This window comes from Eublepharis macularius, chromosome 5 (genome assembly GCF_028583425.1).
Source record: "Eublepharis macularius isolate TG4126 chromosome 5, MPM_Emac_v1.0, whole genome shotgun sequence".
NCBI classification, from domain to species: Eukaryota; Metazoa; Chordata; class Lepidosauria; order Squamata; family Eublepharidae; genus Eublepharis; species Eublepharis macularius.
Window position 1 is genome coordinate 7,023,026 of NC_072794.1, and position 26,887 is coordinate 7,049,912.

At 48.0% G+C, this 26,887-nt stretch overlaps 1 protein-coding gene across 1 annotated transcript; it reads left to right on the top strand.

The window, feature by feature from the left end:
• On the top strand, positions 1-23,000 carry LOC129331212 (serine protease 57-like). The gene is made up of 5 exons (XM_054981630.1): positions 1-49; positions 894-1,065; positions 16,111-16,255; positions 20,595-20,855; positions 22,809-23,000. Exons 1-5 carry the CDS (start codon positions 1-3, stop codon positions 22,959-22,961), a joined length of 780 nt encoding a protein of 259 aa, XP_054837605.1. The 3' UTR covers positions 22,962-23,000.
• The last annotated feature ends 3,887 nt before the right edge of the window (positions 23,001-26,887 follow it).

Here is a 26,887-nt window from a genome sequence, read left to right on the forward strand (position 1 = left end):
ATGACCTCCTCAATGTTGCTGATGCTTCTCCTTGTGTGGCTCCATTCTGGTAAAGCAAACGTTTTCTTGCTTTTATTTATCTGCACAAAAGCCCCATCATACTTTTCACTACAGTCAACAAAACTGTCACAGCTTTGGTAGTGCAAGCTTTCAAGAATACCAAAGCTTTGCATCAGGATGGATTTCAGTATTTAAAAAATCAACAGTGGAGAAGAAAGATGTCTCAGGCCATGGTGAAGAGACTCCAAGACTACAGCTTGGAGAGCTTTTAAATGGGAGTGAATTAATTGGGTTAGGCGGTGCCGAGTGCAAAACTGGGTTTCTAGTTGCACCAGAGGTTGCCGAGACAGAGAAATGAAAAATTTGATGAAGTCTCCGTCTGAAAATATGAAAGCTGGCAGTTAATTGGCTCTCAAACACACAAGGCAGAGGGTGGGTATTTTGTTTCTGGATTTCATTCATTTCTGCAAACCAACATGGATGGTTGAAATTATATACCAAGTAGCCATGGGGAGTCCCAATGTGTGGATCAAAAAATCCAGAAAGGAAAGCCACCCAGGTAGCTGAGGTACAGGTTTCTGGAAACCTGGGGGAACCTACCAGGTCTGCAGTAAAATACCAAATGTTTAGAACAGAAGGGTGGAGGGGGTGTATGCAGACATTGTGGGGGGAAAGGTGCTTAACCGTTTGATTAGATCAGCTCCATCAACTTAAAATAGTACCTGATGAAGAGGAGGGTTCTGTCCATCCATTTCAGGCATTGTTTTCTAAAGGTGGAGTGGAAAGAGCTTTTCAGCTCTCAAGACGTGGCTGCCACAAAAGGGCCAGGCTGCTCATTGCTTCTCTAGTCATACGAATGTCCATCCCAAGTCATATTGTTGTTCCTCCCACAGGTCTTTGGTTCAGCGCTGACAGTTTCAAGAGATGGGTAATTGGGGGCAAGGAAGCGAGGCCCCATTCTTGGCCCTTCATGGCTTCCATCCAGTTGAACAGGGAGCATTTCTGTGGCGGGTTCATAGTACGGCGCCAGTGGGTTATGACAGCAGCTCATTGCCTAATTCCCAGGTGAATGTAAGATTTATGCATGCCTCATGTGCACTGCCCTGAGCTCCTAGGGTGGAAGGAAATATTAGAGCTAAAATGGCGTTGTGGTTGAATTAGGACTGAAGCAACCCTGGTTCAAATCCCTCTTCTGACATGATACTTGCACTTGTGTGTACATGACTCTTGTTTCCATAACCCTGCTTCACAGGATGGCTGTAAGGATAAAATGAAGGAGGGGGAAACTCTGTACGTTGTCTTGAAGTCTTTGCTGGAAGGACAGGATAAAACTGCAAATAAATAGGAAAGTTGGAGACTAGAGGGAGCGCACTTAGCTCTGTGAATATTTCCTGGATATGATTGTAGGGGAATAGAGGAGGGAGGATGGGTCCCCAATCCCTAGGAATGTGCAGAGTGATTTTCTTGCAATCTTGAACTGAGTTGCTCTTGTTTGCTAAAACCTTACCAAGAAAAATCGTTTACCATTAGCTGCTGGCAGCTAGTTCTGCACAGAGACGATTAGTGCGTCTTATCCTAAGCCTTTTATAAAGCAGCCCAGGAAACCCTGGTATTACCAGGGAACAAGTAGCACATGTTAGCTCAGAAACAGGCAGTACAGTGAATCTCTAAGCACAGTTTTATATTGTGCCTCCCCCAAAAATGTACAAAAGAAAATAAGAAATGTACAAGGCGTTTTTAATGGTAGAAAGGAGAAAACATTTTTAAGGTGCACACAGGCGTTTCTTTCCCTGCACAGCATGCAGAAAGCTCCTGAATTTGATGGGGGCTTCCGCATGATAGTAAGCATGACTTGTGGACCTCCCAAGGCGTCTCCCTTTCAGCTGGATCAACAGAAAGCCTACTTTGATCCAGAAGCTGCGTGGGGGCTGCAGGCAGAGTGTCTATGTAGATGCCCTGTCTGCAAGCAAATGAGGAGAGAGGATTTCTCCAGGCTGAGAAATTCTTTGAGATTTGAGGGTGGTGCCTGGGAAGGGCAGAGATTGGGGAAGGGAAGGGATCTCAGTGGGGTACAATGCTCAGGGCTCATCCTCCAATGCAGCCCTTTTCTCCAAGGGTACTGATCTCTGGAGATCAGTTGTAATTCTGGGAGAACCCCAGGCCCCACCTGGAGGTTGGCAACTCTGGGGCGCAGCTGAGTACCACCTTTAGAAAGGCAATGCTAAGCTTCGCTTCCCCGTGCCCTTTTAAAGGCTTGTATCTTTTCCTAGCTGAGCTGAGCTGTGAGCCACTTTCCTGTGAGCAGCACATAACCGAGTGGATGCCAATCCCACTTGCTTCGATGCTACTGCTGCAGTAGGGGTGTATTTTAGAAATCTCAAGTAGAAGCAATCTAAAAATGACAAAAAGTAAAAAATGACAAAAAGATAAAGTCTTCTCATTTTCAGATTGGTTGGTAAGCACGTGTGTTTAGTCATGGAGAAGGGAAAGCTGAGCTAACATATCCCAGGAGTAAGAAGAGACATGGAGAAGTAATTTAGACCCTAAACCCCTGGAAGTGACTGGTTCATCCCTTGTCCCCTTTACATCAACCAAGGGCTGGAAGGAGGGAGATCTTCAACAGCAAAAAGGCCAAACTAGGAAGAACTTTTTGATTTGCCACAGAAGTTCAGATCTGGGAAATTATGCTTTTCATGCAAAACGGTTTTTTGCAAGGAGCTGGAAAAGGGGATTCTGGCCTCATGATGAAATTAATCTGGATCTGCTCAACCAACAAGATGGAAGCAGATGCAAGTTATTAATGTGCAGCCTGCACATTTGAGAATTGCCAGATCTGCAGCCTTCAGAGTCTCTTTACACAATATATGAGTCTCTTTACACAAGATATCTTACACAGGGACGCTCAAGTGACTTACTTTCTGTGTGGTCTTATATTCAAGTGTACTCTGTCTCCCTAGCAGTGCATATGTATCCACAAGGAGAGAACAAGTGTAAGATCTTTCACTTGAGCATCCCCCGTGTAAGATGTAGACATGGGCACGAATCGAAATATGAAGCAAATTTTATCACAAAACAGGCCATTACATGTGTCACGAAACTGTGTTTTGTGGGGCCATGGTTATCACAAAATTCAGGACGTTTTGGCCTGTTTTGTTCGCTTTGTGAACGATTCATAATTTCAGACAGGCTGGCGCCGATCCATTGATTCCCTAGGCAACAATGGCCCCAGACCTTTTGTTGCCATTGGAAACCCCAATCATAGCCTACTTACCCTTGATTGGCAGCTCTCCCAGCCATCTGGAGAGCTTCCATTCTGCCCTATACAGCCAGAAACAGGGGGTTAATCCCCTAGGCCACCAAGGAGGTGGCTGCCTGTAGCCATGGGCACACCAATCTCACCTCTCCAAACCCTGTTAGGCAGGTCTATCAGCCAACCTCAGACCTCCTGATCTGCTCTATGTCAGTGTTTTTTATAAAAGACACCTCTCTCTGCCTCGTGTTTCTGTCCCAGTAAACAGAGGCAGAGGGAGGAGGACCTGTTGCTGGGACTGGAGTGAGAGAGAGTGTGGATTTGGAATTGTGCTTTTGGCTGCTGCTGCTGCTGCTTGAAAAGAGACTGAAAGAAGCCTCTTATTTCCTGCTCTTGGCCTTGCTGTGGAAAGGTCTTTGGAGAGCCAGTTTGGTGTAGTGGTTAAGCGCACGAAACTCTAATCTGGAGAACTGGGTTTGATTCCTCACTCCTTCACTTGAAGCCAACTGGGTGACCTTGGGTCAGTCACAATTCTTTCAGAGCTCTCTCAGCCCCACCCACCTCACAGAGTGTTTTGTTGTAGGGATAATAATGACATACTTTGTAAACCGCTCTGAGTGGGTGTTAAGTCATCCTGAAGGGCGGTATATAAATTGAATGTTGTTGTTATTTGGGTGAGGGCGCCTTTTTTCCTCCACCCCACCCCACCCTAGTCTCAGGCCTTAGTCTGGCTCTGGGGCCTAGGCCTCCTCTTTTTTTTATTTGCTTGTCTTTGTGTCTTCTCAATTATTTCTCTGCTCTTTTGAGGGCCCACACTCCTGCTGTTTCTTTGTTTCCTTTGGTTTTGGTTTAGGGTGTCTCCCCCCAAGCCCAGTCTCAGGGCCATGGCTCTGGGGCCCACCTTTGTGTGGGTTCCTCCTGAGGGCCTCACTCTCTTCTGTTTGCCTTCTCTCTCTTGTCATGCACCTGTCTGGTGCAGCTCACTCTTCTTGTTTTGCGCACCCACTATGTGCATTTCATTTTTATTTCGAGCACCGCTCCTGCCTGGGCAGGTGTCTCTGTGGTGTTTAGAGGATCTCCCCCCAAGTCCAGTCCTAAGGCCACTTCCTTTCTCTGGGGCACAGCTTTGTGTGGCTTCATCGCCTGAGGCTGGAAACTCCTCAAAGTTTTGTTTCTTTTGCTTCCAACTTATTTTTGTGTGCAGCAGGAATGAAGGGCAAGGGTGATCGTGGGGGAAGGAAGTGCACAGCTTGTCCTGGTTGCCTATTGGAGCACAGCAATACTGGGAGGGTGATGTTGGAGGCACAAGAGACTCCAGCTGCAGTAGATCTCCCTGCGGGGGCTATGGAGAAAGCAGAACAGGTCTCACCGCTGGCAGGAGTGGAACTGGATATCCTCAACATTTTTGAGGAAGATGACGATGGGGAATCTCAGGAGGAATGGCAGGGTTTTGGAGAGACATCCAGCTCCTCCAAATCCCAAACTATTGGGACTGTCCCTGCCTGCAGTCTGCCCCTCACTCCATCTTCCCAGCCCCGTGCCACACCGTGGCCAGTATTCCTTTGTCCTCCTCCTGACTCACCAACTCCTGGTCACTGTTTCAGTCAGGCACTGTGGCAGCACTTCCAGACCCTTCCCAATGACCCCTGTGTGGTGCGGTGCCATTCCTGCGATGCCCTGGTGCATAGGGGCTGTGACCCCAAGCACCTGTCGTCAACTGCCCTCCACTTGCATCGGCAGAGGCACCACCTGAGCCTACTGCCTCCAGAGCAACATGAGTCATCTGGTGGGTGGAAGAGTAGGGTTCCTGATCAGAAAAAAAGGGGAGGGTCACGGGAGTCCACCTCAAGCAAGAAGCCTTCCCCTGAGGGTGCTGCGGGTGGAAGTGGAATGTCTGGTAGGCTACCCTGCAGGAGGCTGTTCCCTCGGGGTCGGGGACGGTGCCTATCAGATGATTCAGGGGGAGGGCTTAGGAGGCGGGCACTCATGTGCTGGCAGAGGCAATTGCACTGGAAGGACTCCCTTTGTCTATCATGGATGGTGTGTGCTTTTGGAGGCTGCTGCATCATTTCACCCCAATTCATAATGCTGTCATGGTGGGCCATTGGCCGGTGAGTCATTCCCACCCTCTACCGCAGTGTGCGAGAGATAGTTGCTCAGGAGCTGTCATGTGCCAAAGGTTGGACTGTGTACTTCACGGCAGGTATATGGAGCAGCTGCCATCACGACTACCTTGCCCTCACTGCCCATTGGTGGCAACCGGAGGACCTCCGCTGCCCCAGGGAAACACTAGGGCCCCGGGGTGAGGTGCTGCCCTTGCAGCCTGGGTACAGAATGGTTATGCTCCAGGCATGGAGGATGGATGATGATCACACGGGGTAGAACATCGCCGCCATGATCAAGGCTGGGTTGAGGGGAGTGGGCATCCGTGGGTGATTTTGTCCATGCCATCATGGTCACCGATGCGGGAAGCAACATGCTGGCAGCCCTGAGAGAGGCATCTCTTGATGGCCTTGTCTGCCTGGTACATAAGCTGCACCTGATCATGGCAGATGCTCCTGAGTTAGGTAGAAAGGTCAAGGCCACCTGGGACCAGGTAACGTTGTCCATGCGTGACTTGTTGGAAAACTGCTGGCATCTGGCTTCACACTTCTCCCGCAGTGTGAAGTCTTTGCATGAGCTGCTCCAGAGACAGGGGGAGGGGGATGATCCCACATACCTCTACCTCCACCTACCTCTACCAGGCCATGCCCACCCTCTGGAACTCGACCTATGATATGGTTAGTTGTCTGGTGGAGCAAAAAAAACCCCTGTCCAGGATATCATGTCATCTGTGGCTATTATGCTGGAGAGAGAGGAGGACAGCATCATTTCTGTGGACTGGTTGGCCCTCTCCCAGATGGTCCATGTCCTTAAGCCCTTTAAGGACACCATTGAGCTCCTATGCTCATACCAGTCCAGCCTGGGACAGGTCATCCCCCTGATCTATGGGCTGGACTGGGTGCTGGTTGACGAGCTGGAGAATGAGGATGATCTTGCCCCCTGGGTCAGGAACTTGGTCAGGAGGTTGCAGGCGGGCGTAGCCATACAGACTGGTCTGCATATGTGACCCCCAGATAAAGGGCAGCATCACCATGCGGGATGGCCAGCTGCAGGACTGCAAGAAGGTCCTGCGCAGAGTAGTGTGCAGGTATCAGGCACAAAAAGTGGTAAGGAGGGTTGAGGGTGCGGCAGGGGGGTGGAGGAGGAGGAGGAGTGGGAGGCTGTAAATGAGCCAGCTGTCTCCAGCTATGAGAGCCTTCCCAAGAGAGACCTCTGGTCATATGTGGTGGGCTGTGCGGTTGACAACAGCAGAGTCGGTGCGTCTGTCAGGGCAGAGGACTCGGTGGGGGCCATGGTTCGAGAGTACCTTGCCAAGCCCACTGAGCCCCCCACACACACACCAACCCCCTGGAGTATTGGGCACGAAAATCTGCCATCTGGTAGGACATCTCCATCGTGGCCACTAACATCCTCTCCTGCCCTCTCACCAGTGTCCAGAGCAAGTGGATATTCTCCCACCTGGGAGAACTTCTCCATCTCCACCATGCACATCGGCACCCGAACCTGGTGGATATGTTATCCTTTATTAAGGTCAACCTCCCCCTGCTTGGGTACCCCTCCCTGGACCTGGACTTACCGGGGTCCTGAGCCACCTCAGATCAATGTGTGTCCACCCGCCTACCGCCAGGGTCCAGGGAAAAGCTTCCTCCTGTGCTCCTGTTGTGGGGGCTCAGTCGCTCACTCTTCTTTTTGTTTTATTTACTCCTTCACTCTTGTTTTCTGCCATTTTCCCGCATGGGAAGGTGTCTGAGTGCTACTGCTGATTTGTTGGGAGGCTCTGGGTCAAAGCTGAGTGGGCACCTCTGCCAGGGGGATCACAAGACGACCATTTTGTTTGTGTTCCTGCAAAGCTGAGTGTGGGCACTTCCCCTGGCTCACACGGGACAACCTTTTGTTTTTGTTTCTCCTTACTCTTACTTTGAGCACCTGTCTCAAATGGCAAGGTGTCTGTGCACTCTTGGGCTCCAGTTTTGAGGCCACCACTTGGCTCTGGGGCCCAGCTTAGTGGTGTTCTTGCCCAAGGGCTAACAGGACTGATATTATTTCTTGAAGCACCTGTCCTGAATTGTGTGCCATGTTTGTTTTCCTCCCAGAAGAAAAGACAAAATTCACTTGTCAGAAGTGTAAGCTGTTCAGCCTTTTGGAGAAGATTCAGAGCCTGGAGGCCCAGATCAGCCTGGAACAGGCTGTTGCCACATGGGAGAGCACTTCCCCACAGGCAGCAGCCCTAATCTGGCCATTTAAGGCCTGATCTGGGCCATTCTGGGCCCAAATTGGGCCACAACCGGCCAGAAATCCTGCCACATGGGAGAACACTCTGCCACCAAGCAGCAGCCAAATTCTGGCCATTTCAGGCCTGATCTTGGCCATTTTGGGCCTGAATTGGACCCAAAATGGCCAAAAGGGACCCAGACCACTTGCCAGAAGTATAAGCTGGTCAGGCTTTTGGAGGAGAAGATTCAGAGCCTCAAGGAGAGGATCACCACCCTTCAGGAAATCAAGGAAGGGGAGGATTTTATTGAGAAGAGCCTGGGGGCTCTGCACAAGCATGAAGAAATAAGTCCAAGAGAAGAAGGAAGAGTCGATCTCCTTTCTGAGCCTCCTCTCAGTTCTGCAGTACAAGCTGGAAGATGTGGGCTAAGGTGACACTCTGGTCCACTGGAGCTCAGGAATTGTTTTGAGGTGCTTGAGATGGTGACAGAGACAAGAATGGAAGAACAACCACAAAAACCTGGAGGAGGGAGTGAAGAGGGCATGGGGCCACACGGAAGTGGAAGAAAACGGAAGGTGGTGGTCATCGGGGACTCTCTGCTCAGGGGTATGGAACACCATGTGTCCAGGCCAGATCCCCTACGCTGAGAGATGTGTTGCTTGCCGGGAGCCAGAATTCAGGATATTACAGATCGACTGCCGAAACTGATCAGACTGACTGATCAGTACCCATTTGTGCTGGTTCACGTGGGAATGAATGACACAGCCGCGAATACCATTGCAAGAATTAAAGAGGACTGTGAGGCTCTTGGAAGGCAGTTGAGGGCAGTGGGGGCACAGGTGGTATTCTCTTCTATCCTTCCTGTCAAAGGAAGAGGAATGCAAAGGGAGCAGACCACACTCGAGGTGAATCGTTGGCTGAGGTGGTGGTGCCGACAGGAGCGCTTTGGGTTCTGGGACCATGGGATAAGTTTTCTTAGAGAAGGCCTTCTAGCATATGATGGGAAGGTCAGGGAAGAAAATGTTTGGAAAGAACCTGGAGAGCTTCATCAGGAGAGCTTTAAACTGATGCTGCAAAGGGAATGGGACGATCAACATGAGGACTTCAATGAAGAAGTGATAACAGCGGGGGCCCACTTGGGTAGGACAGATCAAATAAAGGTACAAGGCTACAAGTGTCTATAGACCAATGCCCAAAGTATGGGTAATAAGAAGGAAGAGCTTGAGCTTCTCTTCCAAACAGAGGGCTACGATATAGTAAGAATTACTGAGACTTGGTGGGATGATTCCCGTGACTGGAATGTGGTAGTGGATGGGTATGAGTTGTTCAAGAAAAAACAGAAGAGTAGAAGAGGAGGCAGAGTGGCATTGTATGTGAGGAGTCTGTCGGTCTGTAGCACTGGCAAATATTTCCTCAAGGGGGGGCTGTTTCAATTGTGTGCTGTGGTAGGTACTGCCACAAACCAAAGCGTGGGAGGCATCTGCAATGCCGCCGACTGATAGGTTTTACTGACAGGATGCGGAGTTTTATTTTGAACACTGGTCCCTCTTGAGAAAGTGTGGAGGGCATCTGTCAGTGCGGCCGTGTCTGGAAGTTGGGCACTGGCAGCCACGACTACTCAGCCCAGGGGATAGGCATAGCTCATCTGTGCTGCCCTGCTGTCTCCATGCAGGGGACTGTCTCTTCTCCTCCACAGCAGGGGGCAGGGGTTCTGCTGATGCCATCACATCCAGCAGGTGGGTTCTGTAGGTCGCTTTGGGTCCCTGGCAGGGGGAAGGGCATAATTCACCTGTGCTGCCCTGCAGTCTCCGTGCAGAGGCCTTATTTTGCGAACTTGTACCACCTTGAATGGTGTGGAGGGTCTCTAAATTTTTATGATCAGTCCTGACCTCAAAACGCACTTTAGCCCCCTCCAACCAATGTTTCCAAGTACACAAAGTCAGCTTGACTGCTGAAGCGTCTTTATCCCATACTGCCCAATAGCATTCAGTTTCAGAAATTTTTTTGGACACATAGGCACTGGGGTGCAATTTCTCATCATCAGCTGCTTGCAAAATAACCCTCCCCCCATTGCCACATCGCTCACATCCACCTGCACAATAAATTTCCAGTTCTCATCTGGGTGCTGCAGGACCGGCTCAGAGGTGAATAGGGCTTTTAGATGCTCAAAAGCCTCTTGGCATTCCTTAGTCCAACCCAATTTAGCTCTGGGCTTCATCCCTTGCAGCCCCTTCCCTTTGGTTTTTAGCAAGTCAGTTAGTGGCAAAGAGATCTGGGCAAAGTTCTTTATGAAGGATCTGTAGAAGTTAACGAAGCCCAGGAATGATTGCAACTGCTTGCAACTGCTTGCAACTGCTTTCCCCATCCACCCCACCACTGCTTGTATTTTAGTGGAGTCCATTTTTAATTCATGTCCCGATACTCTGTACTCCAAAAAGTCCAACTCCTCTTTGTGGAATGCACATTTGGACAGTTTCACCGGCAGGTGGTTGTCCCTCAGGGTTTTTAATACCCACTGCACTAGTTTCACATGGGACTCGTAATCTTGAGAATAAATCAACACGTCATCCAGGTAAGCAACCGTGCCCTTGTACAGGTATTTGTGTAATACCTCATTAATTAAATTCATAAAAAATCCGGCGTCCCTTGTAATCCAAAAGGCATGACTTTATATTCAAATTGTCCCAACAGAGTGTTAAAAGTGATTTTCCATTCATCTCCTTCCCTTATGGCTGACGCCAGGCGGTGCCCTCCCCCGTGAAGGGGGGGGGGATTAAATTACGCCCCTATGTGAATGTAGATGCTGCTGTCCGCTCTTAATTCTGTCCACACTTAATACGGCTTACATTTGCTCTGGAAGAATCGTTGTACGGAACACCAAATCTATATTATGTGCTGCTTTTAATTATTTATATGTAAATATAAATATATTTGCATAGTTGTAATTTTAATTGATTAGATGTAGTGTGTTAGATGTAATATTTTTAAAATTTTTAATGGCATTTGATATTTGTATTTCTGTTATCCGCCCTGAGCCTGCGAAAGCAGGGAGGGCGGAATATAAATGTAATAAATTAAATTAAATTATCCTTACTCGGAAGTACGCATCTCTTAAATCCAGTTTAGAGAAAAATTTTCCTTGGGACACCACTCCCAGCAAATCCTGGATCAAGGGGAGGGGGTAAGTGTTGGACATGGAGACAGCATTAACCCCCTATAATCAATACACAGTCTCAAACCCTCATCTTTCTTTTTCTGAAACAACACAGGAGCAGCATGAGGGGAACTAACCAGGCAGATGAATCCTCGTGCCAAAACTATATTCATGCTCATTGAGTATAGTTTTCCTTTCAGAAGCTTTTGCCCGGGGATCAGTTCTATAGCACAGTCAATGGCCCTATGGGGGGGGAAGTTCATCAGCTTCCTTCTCATCAAACACTTGATTCAAGTCCTGGTATTCAGGGGGAATTTGTTCTATCTCTTCCCGAGTAAACAGGACGTTCTCGGGGAGGTGGGGTACACCTGGACCCCTCTCCGACTTCCAGACATGATCTTGGCATTCCTCCCCAGAAAAATATAGCACTCCCATTTTCCACTTCACAAATGGGTCATGGTCCCATAACTACCGTATTCCCAACACCAAAGGGAATTTGTTGGCATCACTCACAACAAAAGTTCTGGCTTCTCAGTGGTTCCCCATCCCTACTGGGACAAGTTCAGCCCACATTAGCTGGGGTACCCTTTCTTTTGAGACCGATCCATCTGCTCAAACATGAAGGGATGGTCTAATTTTACATACGTTCAGCCCCAATCCACTGACTAGGGCCAGAGCAATCAAGTCCCGAGTGCATCCAGAGTCAATTAATGCCCGTACTCAGATGTGAGTCCCCTCCGGGGGTCAATTAAAGTCACTGGCATGTACAGTAAGGCCCCTTTTTGTCTCACCTCTTGAGGTACTGGTTCCTTCATGACCTGACAGCGGGGCCTCCCTACGACAAGTCGCTGGTGTTTCCCGCTGGCGGTGTGGGAGTCTCCTCCTCCTCCTCCAATGGATCTCCATTCGACCCCTCCAAACCCTCTGCTGCCTGGAGCCCGGTTGCCACTTCACTTCTTTTCTTGGGGGCCTTTTTAGGCTGTTTGCCCATTAGGGCTGCAGCTTTCTTCATCACTTGGCTCCTCTCCATAGGTTCTCTTCGCCTTCCTGGGCATTCGGCAGCAAAATGCCTCACTCTCCCGCACTGTAGGCATAGGCTCTTCTTCATTCGGGTGGCCTGTTCCGTGTCCAGGGAATGGAGACTGAGGGCTCTCCTCTCTTTCCCTCCTGCTCCGGAGGGGGGTTTCTTGCTGCATCTTCAGTAGCTTTACTACTTGCTTCCGGTTCTCCATCTCACAGGCAAGCTGGATCCATCTTGCACCAAGGCCTTGGCCACTAGATCAGGGTTCAGCCTGGCCTGGAAAAATTCAATTTTGATTCCGTCTGTCCAGTCATGCACTTTTGCTGCGTACTGCCTGAACTCTGCAGCATACTCAGGCAAGAGTTGACTTCCCTGCCGCAGCTGTGGGCAGCTGTGAAAAGACAAGTGCACAGTATTACATCTGGGCCACAAAAATGGGAAGCACAAATATTGGATGGGGGATACACTTCTGAGCAGTAGTATATGTGAAAGGGATCTTGGGGTAAGAGTGGACTGTAAACTAAATATGAGCAGTCAGTGTGATGCGGTGGCAAAAAAGGCCAATTCAATCTTGGGTTGTATCAAAGGGGCCATAGCGTCGAAATCGCAGGAGGTCATAGCCCCTCTCTATACTGCCTAGGTCAGGCCACACCTGGAGTATTGTGTGCAGTTCTGGAGGCCTCACTTCAATAAGGATGTGGACAAAATCGAGAGGGTGCAGAGGAGAGCGACGAGGATGATCAGAGGTCTGGAGACTGAGCCCTATGAGGTAAGGCTGAGAGCCTTGGAAATGTTTAGTTTGGAGAAGAGGAGGTTGAGGGGGGACATGATTGCTCTCTTTAAATATTTGAAAGGCTGTCATTCGGAGGAGGGCAAGGAGCTGTTCCAGGGCAGCAGAGGGTAGGACCTGAAGCAATGGGCTTAAATTACATGCACAAAGGTACTGGCTGGATATTAGGAAAAACTTTTTCACGGTCAGAGCAGTTCAAAAGTGGAATCAGCTGCCTAGGGAGGTGGTGAGCTCCCCCTCACAGGCAGTTTTCAAGAAGAGGCTGGATGAATACTTGTCAGAGATGCTTTAGGCTGATCCTGCACTTGGCAGGGGGTTGGACTAGATGGTCTGTATGGCCCCTTCCAACTCTATGATTCTATTCTATCCTTTTCATTTTGGTTCTTGCACTCTCCTCTTTGAGCAGGTCCTCGAATTGAGCCCGTAGCGCCTGTATAAATGTATTGAAGTTTTGCAATTGCGGGGTCCGGGCCTCGTATAGGGTGACATACCACTTAGCCGCCAAGCCACCCAGTCTGAACCCCAGAGGGTTTACTCAGCTGTGCTCATTCGGAAAGGTATGGCCCCACTCTTGGAAGAACTCCAAAGCTTGCACAATGAAGAAGCCCAACTCTTCTGGGTCTCCCTTGAATGTCAGATTTGTGTCCATTTATTCTTTTGCGTAGAGGTTGGCTGGTTTGTCCAATGTACAGAGCAGAAGGACATTGTTGGCACATGAGGGCATAGAAATGGAAACGTCCAAAAACCAGTGGGAGAACACTTCAATCTACCAGGACATTCCACCAAAGACTTAAAGGTCGCTGTGGTTCAACAGAAACCTTTCAAAAACAAAATCCAACGGGAGGCTGCTGAATTGGAATTCATATGCAAATTTGACTCTGTCAAGCTGGGACTGAATAGAGACTATGAATGGTTATCACATTATCACAGGTAACAGATTTCCTTTACAGAGGCATGGTCTGGGGGAGCCCAGTGACGCCTGGTGTGGGCTTTCGGGGACCACAGTTCTCTTTGTCAGATGCATCTGGCAGGGAAAGCTGTGGTTATCGAAGGCTTATACTACATAGGAATTGGACACTTTTGCTGCTGCAAACTAACACGGCAAACTGACTCCACACCAAAAGGAGATGTTTACATTTACTAGCAAAGGAATGTTTTGGTTGCCTCCCCGCTAATTGCATCCTGTCCCCTTCTGATATATGTCTCCTTCTCTCCCCTATCTCCCCTCCTCTTCTGTATTTGACCAGTTTAGATCATGCATCTGACGAAGAGAACTTGATTCTCGAAAGCTTATGCTACAATAAAATTGGTTAGTCTTAAAGGTGCTACTGGACTCTTTTTGATCCTGCAAGTTTGGTATCTCTCTGGGTGAAGGGGACTGTTGAAATGCCCTGGTTTTGACGAATCATGAAACTAACGAATGTTTCGTGATATGAGTCAATTTAGTGAAAATTCGTGGTTCGCGATTCATGAAATATGACAAAGCACGAACCTCTCATTTTGATTTTTTTCCGTTTTGTGCCCATGTCTAGTAAGATGTCTTGTGTAGAGAGACTCTCAATAGCACCATCTCTCTGGAACAGCCAGCTAGAAGACATGCATGTAGTGACCTCTTAGGCAAGGTTTGAAAGGCTTGGCAAGGCTGTTCTTTTTAACATACCTCTGAATGCTGAAATCCAAACATGAAAGGTACACCAACGTAGCGTATGGTATTGCAGGGCATATGTTTAATCAAGTTTGGTTCTTCTTCAGAGGCCCTGTGTGAATGCATTTATTATTATTTTTCATTGCTGTTGGTTGGTTTTGATTTTATGCATGTTATCATGTGCTGAACCACTTCATACAAAGTAGAATTTGGGAAATACATTTTCTAAATAAATGAGCATGATTCTTTAAAATTTTGCTCTTTTTCTAAGGAGTTTAGGACAGCATATATCTGTTTTATTCTCACAGCCCTGTGAGGTAAGTTAATTTGAGAAAGAATGACTGGCCCAAAGGTTATCAAGACTGAGTTCTGTGTCTGAGGAAGGATTTGAACACATGTTTTCCCCCCACCCCCCCAATCCTAATCCAACACTTGGTCCACAATGTCATACTGGCTGTCATGCTGATCTGGCTTCCCATTCTGAGAGAAGGAGGAGAGAGGCCATCTTCTTTTGTTTCTGATAGGCCATGTACCCACAGCAATTCAACTGGTACAGTATATATACTTACTGATTTGGATCCTGACTTAGCACCAAAAAAATCAGAGGGACAAATGTATTTATTTACATCATTTATAGTCCGCCTTTCTCACTGAGACTCAAGGCAGATTACACAGTATGAGGTTAATACAATCAGTATCAAGTAAGTATATTTCAATACAATACCATAAGGTAAACATATACACGTTTAAAGACTTAGCATTAGCAAGGATCCAAGACATAGTAGAGATACTGAAGCAAACATAATCAATTCTAGGACTAACATTCGACAGCATGAAGCGATGGTTGTACATAGGAGTACATATTTAAAGCAGCAAATAACATATAAGGCAAAAACGGTGATGAAGTCTATGATCCCCAACTTGTTAGTGAAGCACCTGAGACCCCATCCCTACAATACAGCCCTCCCATTTGAGTAAAAAGCCTTTTTGAATAGTTCGGTTTTGCATCATTTACGGAAAGCCAGGCGAGTGGGGGCTCTTCTGACTTCCTTAGGCAAGTCATTCCACAGGATAGGGGCCACCACAGAGAAAGCCCGTGTACGGGCTGCTGCTGACTTCACCTGTGTGCAGCCTGGTACCTGCAGGAGACCCTGTTCAGATGAGTAAAGCTGCTGTGGAGGAACATAGGGAGGGAGGTGGTCCCGTAGGTATGCCAGGCTAAAGCCGTGAAGAACTTTGTATGTAATAACTAATACTTTGAACTGAGCACGGTAAACGATGGGTAGCCAGTGGAGCGACTCTAGGATGGGAGTGATGTTCATGCTCCTGCTCGCTCCTGATAACAATTGAGCTGCAGCATTTTGCACTAACTGGAGCATCCTAGTTCACTTAGATGGGACGTTAAAGGAGGAACAGAATACAAAGTATGTGAGATGTAGTGGAACTTTACCACCATGGATAGCATCAAGGCAGGAGGCACGCTTTACTTTTACAGCAGATAAAGTTTAATTTTAGACAACCTTAAAAATCACACTGAAAGGATCCTGAGAACTGTGGATTATCCAAAGTCATTAGCCACGCAGACACACAAGGCACAGCATCCTGCCTGTATCAAGAGAAGAGTATGCTGCTATCAGGGCTGAGAAAAAAATGTGGCCCTATCATCTACCCTCCAGAAGAACAAACTGACTCAACAATTGTGGTGGGCATTCTCTTCTGTGGGCGGCTCATAAGGAACCTTTGTTATTTTTCTCCTCACAAGCAATTCTCCCATTGTACACCAGTATGGTTCAGTTTGGACTGACTGAGGCAGGCCTAGCTAGGTTTAGACATCCCCTCTTGAAGGATGACCTAACCCCGCTTGCTTCTTTACCATGCATTGCCTGGGCAGAAAAAAGGCTATCCCATTTTGACCCTTTTTACCTTGCCACACAGGCAGTCATCCTCTGCTCGGGTTGTGCTTGGCGCCCACTCTCTCAAAATTCATGAGGCCTCTCAGCAGATCTTGGGTATCCAGGAGTCTATTGCTCACCCGAACTACGATCCTGGAACAGTGAAAAATGACATCCGTATGCTCAAAGTGAGTGGGGGAAAGTGCATGTGGGGAGGTGTCTTTATAGACTGTAAAAGGAGATAGGAATAAGATGGTAGAGTCTTGGGGTGGTCAAATATACTATACTATTTTGGACTTCAGTGGGGGAATACCATGTGAACACCAATAAAAACAAATTGAAACCAGAGCATCATGCTAGGTTTTGTTTGTTTTTTTCAACTTGCAGGGAATTTCTTGACTTGCGGAGTGGTTCAAATGACTTCCAGAGCCAGTGTGGAGTAGCAGGTAGATGGTCAGATTGGGAGGCCTGGGTTCAAATCCCCTTCTGCCACAAAACTCAATGGGCCAGTCACCAGGGCTGTCATTGGCATACCCTGGAGTAGAGCAGCTGATGGGTCCCAGGGCTTCCAGAAGGGCCCACTGCCGCTGCCATCTCCACACATGCACCTCATTCTTGCTTACTTGCAATTATTCTGCTGTTCATTTTCTCAGCCACATGTCCTGCCCAGCACTGTTGGGGAAAGAGCATGCCGGCCGCGCGTGTGCCAGAGAGTGTGACAATAGAAGGGCTTTCAAGCAGGTGGGGGAGAAATGCACAGGCAAGTGGGAGCACACTGGGTAGACAGTGGCCGTTTCCACACTACTTACCTTCATCCGGAATGCTGCAGAACATCACGAAAAACCTGCGGAAGATAGTGTCTTCTCGCTTGAAAAGACGCTATCTTCCGTGTTTTTTTCGCAACATTCCGCAGCATTCCGGATGAAGGTAAGTAGTGTGGAAATGGCCAGTGTTATGCTTATGATCATAAACAGCACTCAGAGAGTGAACTTATAATTCTTCTCATTCACATGGTAGTGAATGTCTCTAGATAGCTTTAGGGATCAGTTTCTCAGCTTCTTGTTACTGTCCATCCACTACGGGAAGTGACAATACTAGGCCACTCCACAGGATTTTTGTGAACCTGAAAGGTAGTGATGAGCTGTGAACACTCAAAAATGCTGTCTTAAATGCCCAAAATTATAGTGATTATATATATAAAGACAAGTGTCCTGACTGACTCCTCAACGCCCAAACCCCTGGACCTAGAAACATGAAATTTGAGGAGAACATTTCTTTCATGATGTAAACACCCACTAAGAAGGGATTTTAAGAAATTCACCCCCTAAGAGGGGGTCAAATATGTTTTTCCAAAGGGATACAGCTTCCCTGTGTAACTGGCAGGCTACTGCCTACTTGTGCCCCCACCCACTGCCAACTCAGCCACTCTTCCTTGATTGGGTCAGCTTTTCAAGGTCATTTGCATATGCGGCCTGATTGATCCTCACCCCCCACATTCTGCAGTTGCTATTGGGAGTCATTGAACGTGTCCTGAGGTAAAATGTACCTCCCAGACTTCCCCTCAAAGTCCACTAGAGTTGCCAGTCTCCCTGTGGGGCCTGGCTTTCCTGTGTGGCTGGCAGGTTCCTGACTGCTTGCACGTACACACCCCTCTCTGATTGGTCAGCTGTGGAACTCTGTGTTCTGAGGTAAAAATCAGGTCAAGGAAACTGCAGACAGTTGAAGAAAGGTGGTAACTGGATTTAAAGTAGTTAAATGCCGTAGCAAAGCACAGGTATCAAGGTAGTATTCAAGAACAGCATTAGCTCTTTTGTAATGGTGGATTTTAATGGTTATCCAGTAGGTGGCAGTACAGACTTCTGCAAAATCCATTCTCAGAGCCATGGCCAGTAGTTTCTAATTGCTAAATCTCAATTTCATAGCCAAGAGGAAAACCTTTTTTGAATGCATGGTGAATTCCTTCCCTCCAGTCATGCTACTGCAGCAATCATGTTAACTATTTCCATCTTGTCTCCTGGCAAAGACATTTGCATCCTCATCAGCAAATGTTGGTTGCAGAATTCAGAAGCTCAGGTTTGCAACAACAGCAAGCCCTTTTGGGACCTTATCTGTGCTGTTGTAAGGCCTCAAAACAGAATGGGGAAGGCCCTGTGGCCCTTGTGGCATTGCAGTTCAGCCTGCTTCAGACAGCATCACTCACTTTAGTAGTAAAGTGCCCATCTGCCAGTCACAGAAGCTGGAAAACGGGGGTTAGAAACATAGAAAGATAGAGCTGGAAGGGACCCCAAAGACCATCTAGGCCAACGCTCAGCACACTATAGGAAAATCACAGCTGTCTCCCCTCCTCAGTGACTCATGCTCTATGCCCACATGGATTTTTGCTCTGCAGATGTGTGTGCTGTTGTGTCTGCACAAGATCACTGTGCTCTTGTTCACCTTTTGGGTTGCTTTCATGTGATCTTTTCAAAATCTGGATGGAGTGAAGTTGCTTTCCCTTACCCTAGATGATTGGACTAGAATCAATGGGTTAAATCCAAAGATTTTTTGGCTAAACATTAGGAAGAACTTCCTGAAAGTTAGAGCAGTTCCTCAATGGAACAGGCTTCCTCGGGAGGTGGTAGGATCTCCTCCTTTGGAAACTTTTAAGAAAAGGCTAGATGGTCACCTGACAGCTATGATGATTCTCTGACTTAATGTGAATGTACACAGATCAAGAGAGGGACGAGCATGAAGGGATGAGCCGGTGCTTGGCTCTCATGGACCTTTGTTATATGCCCAGAGTAATGCCAGTCACCATGTTGTGGTCAGGAAGGAATTTTCCTCCAAGCCAGATTGGCCAGGGATCCTGGAGGGTTTTTGTATTCCCTTGGGCACTAAGTAGGGTTCACTGGTGGAGTGGTAGTGGGAGGTAGCTGTGAATTTCTTGCATTGTGCATGGGATTGGACTAGATAAATGTTGAGGTCCCTTCCAGCTCTATGTTTCAATGCTTCCAATGCAGAAATCATAGAATCATAGAGTTGGAAGGGGCCACACAGACCATCTAGTCCAACCCCCTGCCCAGTGCAGGATCAGCCTAAAGCATCTTTGACAAATATTCATCCAGCCTCTTCTTGAAAACTGCCAGTGAGGGGGAGCTCACCACCTCCCTAGGCAGCTGATTCCACTTTTGAACTACTCTGACTGTGAAAAAGTTTTTCCTAATATCCAGCCGGTACCTTTGTGCATGTAGTTTTAGCCCATTGCTTCGCGTCCTACCCTCTGCTGCCAACTGGAACAGCTCCTTGCCCTCCTCCAAATGACAGCCTTTCAAATATTTAAAGAGAGCAATCATGTCCCCCCTCAACCTCCTCTTCTCCAAACTAAACATTTCCAAGGCTCTCAGCCTTACCTCATAGGGCTCAGTCTCCAGACCTCTGATCATCCTCGTCGCTCTCCTCTGCACCCTCTCGATTTTGTCCACATCCTTTTTGAAGTGAGGCCTCCAGAACTGCACACAGTACTCCAGGTGTGGCCTGACCAAGGCAGTGTAGAGAGGGGCTATGACCTCCTGCGATTATGACGCTATGGCCCCTTTGATACAACCCAGGATTGAATTAGCCTTTTTTTCCACCGCATCACACTGACTGCTCATATTTAGTTTACAGTCCACTCCTACCCCAAGATCTCTTTCACATATACTACTGCCCAGAAGTGTATCCCCCATCCAGTATTTGTGCTTCCCATTTTTGTGGCCCAGATGTAATACTGTGCACTTGTCTTGTTAGGATACTGTGCATCCTGTCTCTGTCTCTTTCTGTCTTTGTGCACTCAATAGAGCACTGTAATTTCAGGTCTAGATTGTGGTTTGGTTGCCCCAGATTGGCCCTGAACAACTTTCCTGCAAGACATGTCTTCCTTTGTGGCCCAGCATGGTCTGGATTGCAGAGGCTGCCACACAGCTTGGAATTAGGCAGGGATGAGATCTCAGGCCAACCCAGGTGAGATGCTAGAAGGTATGTGACCTGGGCTCTCAGCAGGGTTTTAAGGTAGGCTTCCCAGTTGCCCGTCAGTGGCAGGCAATCTCCTGGAGGTTTGCTTCATTGCCTGCCAATCGCTGGCAATTGGCAGGTGGTGGAAAGCCCCCTGGGAGATCACCCACTGCCAGCTGGCAACCCAGGAAAGCACACACACCAGGTGCTGGCCACAGTCATGTTCCTGCTCTTCGCTGGGGCCAATTCTGGTCTCATTTGCGCCCAAATCAGCCCCAAGCGAAGCACAGGAGCATGCCTGTGGTGACATCTCACAGGGGCCCAGTTTTTATCAGGACCACAGTTCAAGGGGAAGGGCAGTTTAAGTTGTGTCCCCCCCCCCCAAGTTCTCCCAGTCTATAATAGTCTTAGGGAGATGCTATTTTCTCATCTGGGGAAACACAACTGTACAGATTAAGAATATTCTAAGGTTCCTTTAATACATGTTTCTGCTATCGGATGAGGAATGGAAAACTCTCACTGGTTTTAATGTGCGTCCAATTTCTACTCTGTCCTCAGTTGAATGGGTCAGTCATTTTCAACCAGTTCGTCAAACGCGTTCTGCTCCCCCCTCCAGAGACTGACCTCTTGCCTGGACTCACCTGCCAAGTGACCGGCTGGGGAGATGTTTCGAATTTTGGAACTATCCCTACCACACTGATGGAAGCCAACACAACAGTTGTCCGGAGGGAAGTGTGCAATGCCTCGTGGGCTGGACACGTATTCGACTGCATGATCTGTGCAGCAAACAAGAACAATGCCCTGCGCGGATTCTGCTCGGTGAGTTTGTGGTCTGAGGCTAAAGCCAGATTTTGCCACTATAGAAATCTAAAACATTCAACAACTTTGTGAAAGTAAGGTTGCCAGCTCCAGGTTGGGAAATTCCTGGATATTTGAAAGGTGGAGCTTGGGGAGTAGGAGGACCTCGGTGGAGTATAATTCCATAAAGTCCACCCTCCAAAGCTGCTATTTTCTCCAGGGGAACTGATCTCGATGGCCTGGAAATCAGTTGTATTTCCAGGAGATCTCCAGCCATCACTTGGAGGGTGGCAACCCTAAATCCAGGTCTGTTTTTTTAAAAAAACAATTAAAGAGACCTTGTTTTAGGGTTGCCAATTAAACAAAAAACAAAAACATGATCAACCTCCACCCCCTCCTCTTCTAGCTATTCCTGTTCCTCATCCTTTCATCTTGGGCTCTCCCTTTAAAGAAACAGATATGATGTAATAATTAAAATCATGATTTCATACATTATCCAAAATGGGAGGAGGCCAACTGAGCATGCATGTGTATATGTGTAGGTAGCATGAGCATGAAAAGCGTTGCTTTTCTCTTTTTAAATAGCTATTGCAGCTGTGTACTGGCCTGTTTTAGCAGCTCAGACTAGCCTGATGTTGTAAGAGTCAGTAACAACAACAACAACAACAACAACAACAACATTGGATTTATATACTGCCCTTCAGGACAACTTAATGCACACTCAGAGCAGTTTGCAAAGTGTGTTGCTATTATCCTCATGACAATCACCATGTGAGGCGGGTGGGGCTGAGTGAGAGAGCTGTGACTGACCCAAGGTCACCCAGCTGGCTTCAAGTGGAGGAGTGGGGAATCACCCGGTTCTCCAGATTAGAGTCCTGCCACTCTTAACCACTATACCAAACTGGCTCTCTTAAGAAATACAGATTACAGGGCTTATACACAAGTGGAACATTAAGGATCCCTACTTCCCCTGCAATGTCATTCATGCCATCTGAGTTTCTTTTTTTTAAAATTTAGGACTCAAACTGATTGTGGATCATCTAAAGCTCAGGTTTTTGCCCCTCTACATTCCTGTTTGTGCCTGATTAAAGGTTCACAAACTTCCTGGTGTTGCCGTCACATTACAACTGACTTATGGTGACCGTTGCTGGTCTTTTCAATGCAAGAGACTAACAGTGGTGGTTTGCCATTGCCCACCTCTGAATAGTGATACTGGACTTCCTTGGTGATCTCCCACTTAGCGTTGGAGATCTGACAGATAGGGCTAGCCTGCACCATCTTACATTTCTGGAATTACAGCTGATCTCCAACTGCACAGATCAGTTCCCCTGGAGGAAATGGATTCTATGACGTCATATTCCCTCTGAGCACCATCTCCTCCCCAAACTCTGCCTTCCCAAGCTACTGCCTCCAAATCTCCTGGAATTTCCCAAACCACAGTTGGCAAGCCCACCCACTTAATTTCTATAGTTTTTCCCCAGTTTCAGAGATGCATGGAGTGTTAAACTAAGGACCCCCCTCTACTTAAAATATAGAACTACCTAATAAGAGAACTCAGGTGACGTGGTTATTGCTGGATACAAATTATTCTGTTGCTCTTTCTGTGGCAAAATATATAGGAGCAATAATTAAACATTAGAGAAATGACATTAAGTAAGGTTCTTCCCAGTTCAATTTCTGCTTAAGGTGATAGCCATATAAGCAGAAAGAGAGAGTGAAAACTAAGGGCATTAGCAGTGGACCCCAGGTGGAAGCTTACTGGAGCCGTAGTTCTGTTCTCCATCCTGTTCTATGTCTATCTGGCCTGTTCTCTGTCCCATTGTTGATGAGCAGAGGGTGGTATTGGCTACTTAGCAGGGATCAGGTGACACAAGGGACCAGTAAGGTTCAGCCTGGTCCTATAAAAGCTGGGAACAACTCCTTGCTTAGGTTCAGGACTACCCAACCCTGAGAGTATCCCTTCTTCTGTTCCAGGGTGATTCCGGTGGACCCCTTATTTGTGGAAACAGAGTACATGGGATCGTTTCCTTCAACGGAAAGAGATGTGGGGATCGGCGTTTTCCAGATGTCTATACCAGGATCTCAAAATATATCAGCTGGGTCCATGAAGTGATGGAGATATTTTGAGGGGAGGGTGTGGGAGCAGCTGCATTGGGTACTGTAGGAAGTTTGACAACACTGAATACAAAAGAGCTGAATACATTTTTAAAGCCATTTATGGAGTCGAAAAGATCATTGTGAGCTTATCGTTTACATCACAAAGAGATGAGAATCTCTGCTGCATGGCAGACCAATTACCCATTTATTCAGAAGTGAGCATGCCGTGGCCCAGAACAACATCTGGTGCTTTTCATCCAGCTGTTTGAGCTACTTAACAACAATTTGTTGGCAGGGTCAGCCCACTGGACGCAGCTTCGACTGTAGCTGTCTGAGGCTGCTGAAAAACTTGAGGCCCACTAAGCACAGCAGGGATGGGGCAGATCCGGTCCGCAGATCTGGCCTTGGAGGGTTCTGAGTGGGGCCAGCTTGGAGCCTTCGAAACGGCTGAGGCATTGATGATCTTGAGGTTAGGAAATGGGCCCACCTGTGCCTTCATTCCTAACCCGGGGCTGTTTCTGCCTGAGGACGGTTCCCTCTTCGGGTCTCGTTGCAACGTTCTGTGCAAAGGCATTCTCAGCAGCACAGATCCGGGCCCACCACGTGATTCTTTGTGCTTTCTCCCTCCTGTCTGCCATTCCTCCCCCCCCCCACCAATCCCAGTGAGGGCTTTTTTCTTTTTTGGCCAAGCTTTTGTTTTGTTTTATTGTAAGTTTGTTTATCATTATAGAGTTTTAACACTACTGTGATACCCACCCCTCCCAAAAGCAAAAAAACCTGCAAGTGATGATGGTGGGAGGTGAAATGGATGTGAGCATAGAGGTGTGGGAACGCTGCTCTCCGCAGAGCCCATTAAGAAAGAGCTACCAGAGCAGGTTTGGGAAAACCTGCAAGGGAGATAATGGGCTGGGCAACAGAACCAACACAACTGGGGGAGGGGGGCAGAGCAAGCACAGATCACAGACTTCCCCAGAAAAAGAGGAATATTGATTTCTACTCAGTTCCCCCCTTCAACCATCCTCCTCCTTCCTGCAGTAGAATGAGCGATTCTCATGTAGCCCATGGGGCTCTCACCTTTTCTGCAGCCATGGCACTAAATGGTGGGGGAGGGGCTGACTTTGCTGCTTTTAGACCTCCAGCAAACAAAACCCACAAGGAAGTGTACGAGGGCCAGGACCCGAGTGATTGAGCTGGGGAAAAGGGCACTCAAAGGGAAACATGAAGGGGCACGAGAGACTCTCCGAAAGGGCCACCACTAGGCTAGGATGGAGGCCAAAAAAGGGGTAGGTAGGGCATAGAATTGCCTCACCGCCACACAAGAAAGGTCTTTCCGGTCTCTCGGCCTCTACTGACCTCCACCCCTCCTGCCAGCAGATCCTCTCTCCCTCAGGAAGGCCCCAAGTGACATCCTCCCTCTTTCCCCTTATTCCCATGGAACAACAGCATTCACACAGCTCTGTCTGAGCTGCTTCAGGGCCCCGAGTGCAGCACCAACAGGAGGAAGTATTGCCATCTGTTTTGACTTTGTCCTGGCATTTTCCATCCCAGTGGAATGGAAAAAAGGCGGAGAGGGAAGAAGAGGGGGGGGGGGAATGCGATCTGGTCTTAATAGCAGCATGCAGTATTTTACAAAACAACTCTTGCTCCTAATTGTGTCCTGATGTCCAGACCTACCCACCCATCCCTTTGGGAAGGGGGGGGGTTAGCAACAAGCAAGATTAGTGGTTAGGGACGATGCCAAGTGGGACAGGGCGACCTTGTTCTCCCCCTTGCCAAACTATTTCTCCTTCCACTGCCCCACCACAGGCATGCCCTACTTTGTCCTGAGGGGGACAAGCCCAGCAGAATTGGTTAGGTTTGGGAACACCCTTTTGTGGAGAAGCCTGGAACTCATGTTCCCTTCCTTCCTGAGCAAGAAGGAAGGCCTGCTGGTTCTGGTGATGCTGGTGAAGCCCAAAAAATTTTACATGGGAGTTTCAACTGGGCTGCTCAGTGCAGTGTGCTTAATTTGCACATCAGAGCAGCTGTTGTGCTGATGTGCTAGTTGTGTATGTTGCTGTTTTACACAAGGGGCAGGCCTTTTTACATGAAGGTGCAAAGGTTCATCTGGGAGGAGCTATGCTTACCTGCCAGCAGGGCTTTTTTTCAGCAGGAACGCGGTGGAACGGAGTTCCGGCACCTCTTAAAAATGGTCACATGGCTGGTGGCCCCTCCCCCTGATCTCCAGACAGAGGGGAGCTCAGTGGCGCGGAGAGCAATCTCAACTCCCCTCTGTCTGGAGATCAGGGGGCAGGGCCACCGGCCATGTGACCATTTTCGCCAAGGGCAATTTAAACTTTAAAAAACTCCCCCCTTGTTCCAGCTGACCCAAAGTGACATCATTGTGCGGTCTTGAATTCCACCACCTCTTTTCCCAGAAAAAAAAGCCCTGCCTGCCAGCATCCCTTTGAAATCAGGCCTGATCCCCTAAGGAGGAAAGACCATTCCTGAGAGAGAACTTGGCTGAAGGAGGCTTCAAACAGCAAAATGAGGGCCTGCAGCTTTTTTCTTGCATGCATTATGTACATCTTTTCTCTCTTCAGTGTAACATAAGGAGGCATACCTGGTCCTCCCCACACCACTTTGATTTGACAACAAACCTGTGAGAGAGTGACAAACTGGCACAGATTAACCCTCAGAGTGGTGATTTGAAGCCAGGCTTCGGGTCCTAGCCTGACAGCCAAACCACATTACCATACTGGGTAATCAGCTCCACACTTCCCTGCCAGTTCCCCCCCCCCCCCATACCCGGCTAGGTTGAGGCCTCTGCCGTTTTTCTCCCTTCCATCCCAGTCGGCCCTCTAGCAGGTCATTTAAAGCCTCTGCAGGGATTTCAAAGTGTGTGGCTGAAGGTCCATTTTACAACTGGCCTAAATCTGTTGAATCTGTTGGCAATTTTTGGCAAACAAATCCCAGCCTGACCCTCTGCTGCTGTACCATAGAGTTTAAGTGGCTGAACTGTGAATCAGCCCTCTACCAGGTCGAACCCCACGACTGCCATGAGCTCAGCAGGTGGCCTTGGGTGAGCCTTTCCTCTCAGCCCCAACTGTATTGTGGGGCTAATAATAACACTGACTTTATTCACCAATCCAAGTGGGCACTAATTTGTCTAGAAGAGCAGGATGTAAGCACAGTTATTATTACTGGTGCCTGAATGATGCACAGTGTGGACATTTCCGCATTGTCACTTCTCCCCAAAACTAGAAATGCTACTGGAAGCGGTGGGAGGGGGGGGATTTGGCCTAACCTCGGGGCCCTCCTGCTAGTGTCTCCTCAAACCAATCAGACATACAGAAAAGCTCTCTCTGCAGGAGCCACAGAAAAAAAATTCCCTGAGAACCAAGCCATCTCTTGTTCCTAAAGGTAATTTGTTTTTCTCCTTGTATCTCAACCTCCTGTTGAAACTTGTCTCAAATATGTGGGTGGCCCTGTTCTGATTGAGATTGCAGGGTGTGGGGCAGAGGGCTTAAACCTTTCCCGTTCTATGCAGCTGGAAATATCCCCAAAGAGCCCAACCAAAACTGGACTCCCTATTAGTGTTTGAAAAGAAAAAAGACATAACTTAAAAAAAATAAACTTCCCTCAGGGTTGCCAGCTGTGGCTTGGGAAATTTTCTCCTGCGGAGTTAATCTCTGTTCTGTGGTTATCAGTGGTAATTCTGAGAGATTACTAGGCCTTGCCTGTAAATTGGCAATCCTACTTCCCCCAGTAAAATAAAAGCATTTTGCTTAGAAAAATTAGCAAGAATTGGAGGGTGAAACCCCTTCTCTCCCTTCCAGTGTGCCTAGATCCAAATGATAGCCCTGCCCTCACACAACTTATTTTTGGTAGATGATTATCTGGGATCATTATCTCATCTGCTTTGGCCCTTACAGGGAACAGGTTAAGGGGCTATGAGGAAAAGCTGTTTGGGATTG

Bases quoted from the DNA above. Each gene is read 5' to 3' on its own strand.
- LOC129331212 (XM_054981630.1), top strand. From the start codon at position 1: ATGACCTCCTCAATGTTGCTGATGCTTCTCCTTGTGTGGCTCCATTCT. The intron at 1,066-16,110 runs GTGAATGTAAGA...CTTGCCACACAG, and splicing joins GCTCATTGCCTAATTCCCAG to GCAGTCATCCTCTGCTCGGG. The intron at 16,256-20,594 runs GTGAGTGGGGGA...CTCTGTCCTCAG, and splicing joins ATGACATCCGTATGCTCAAA to TTGAATGGGTCAGTCATTTT.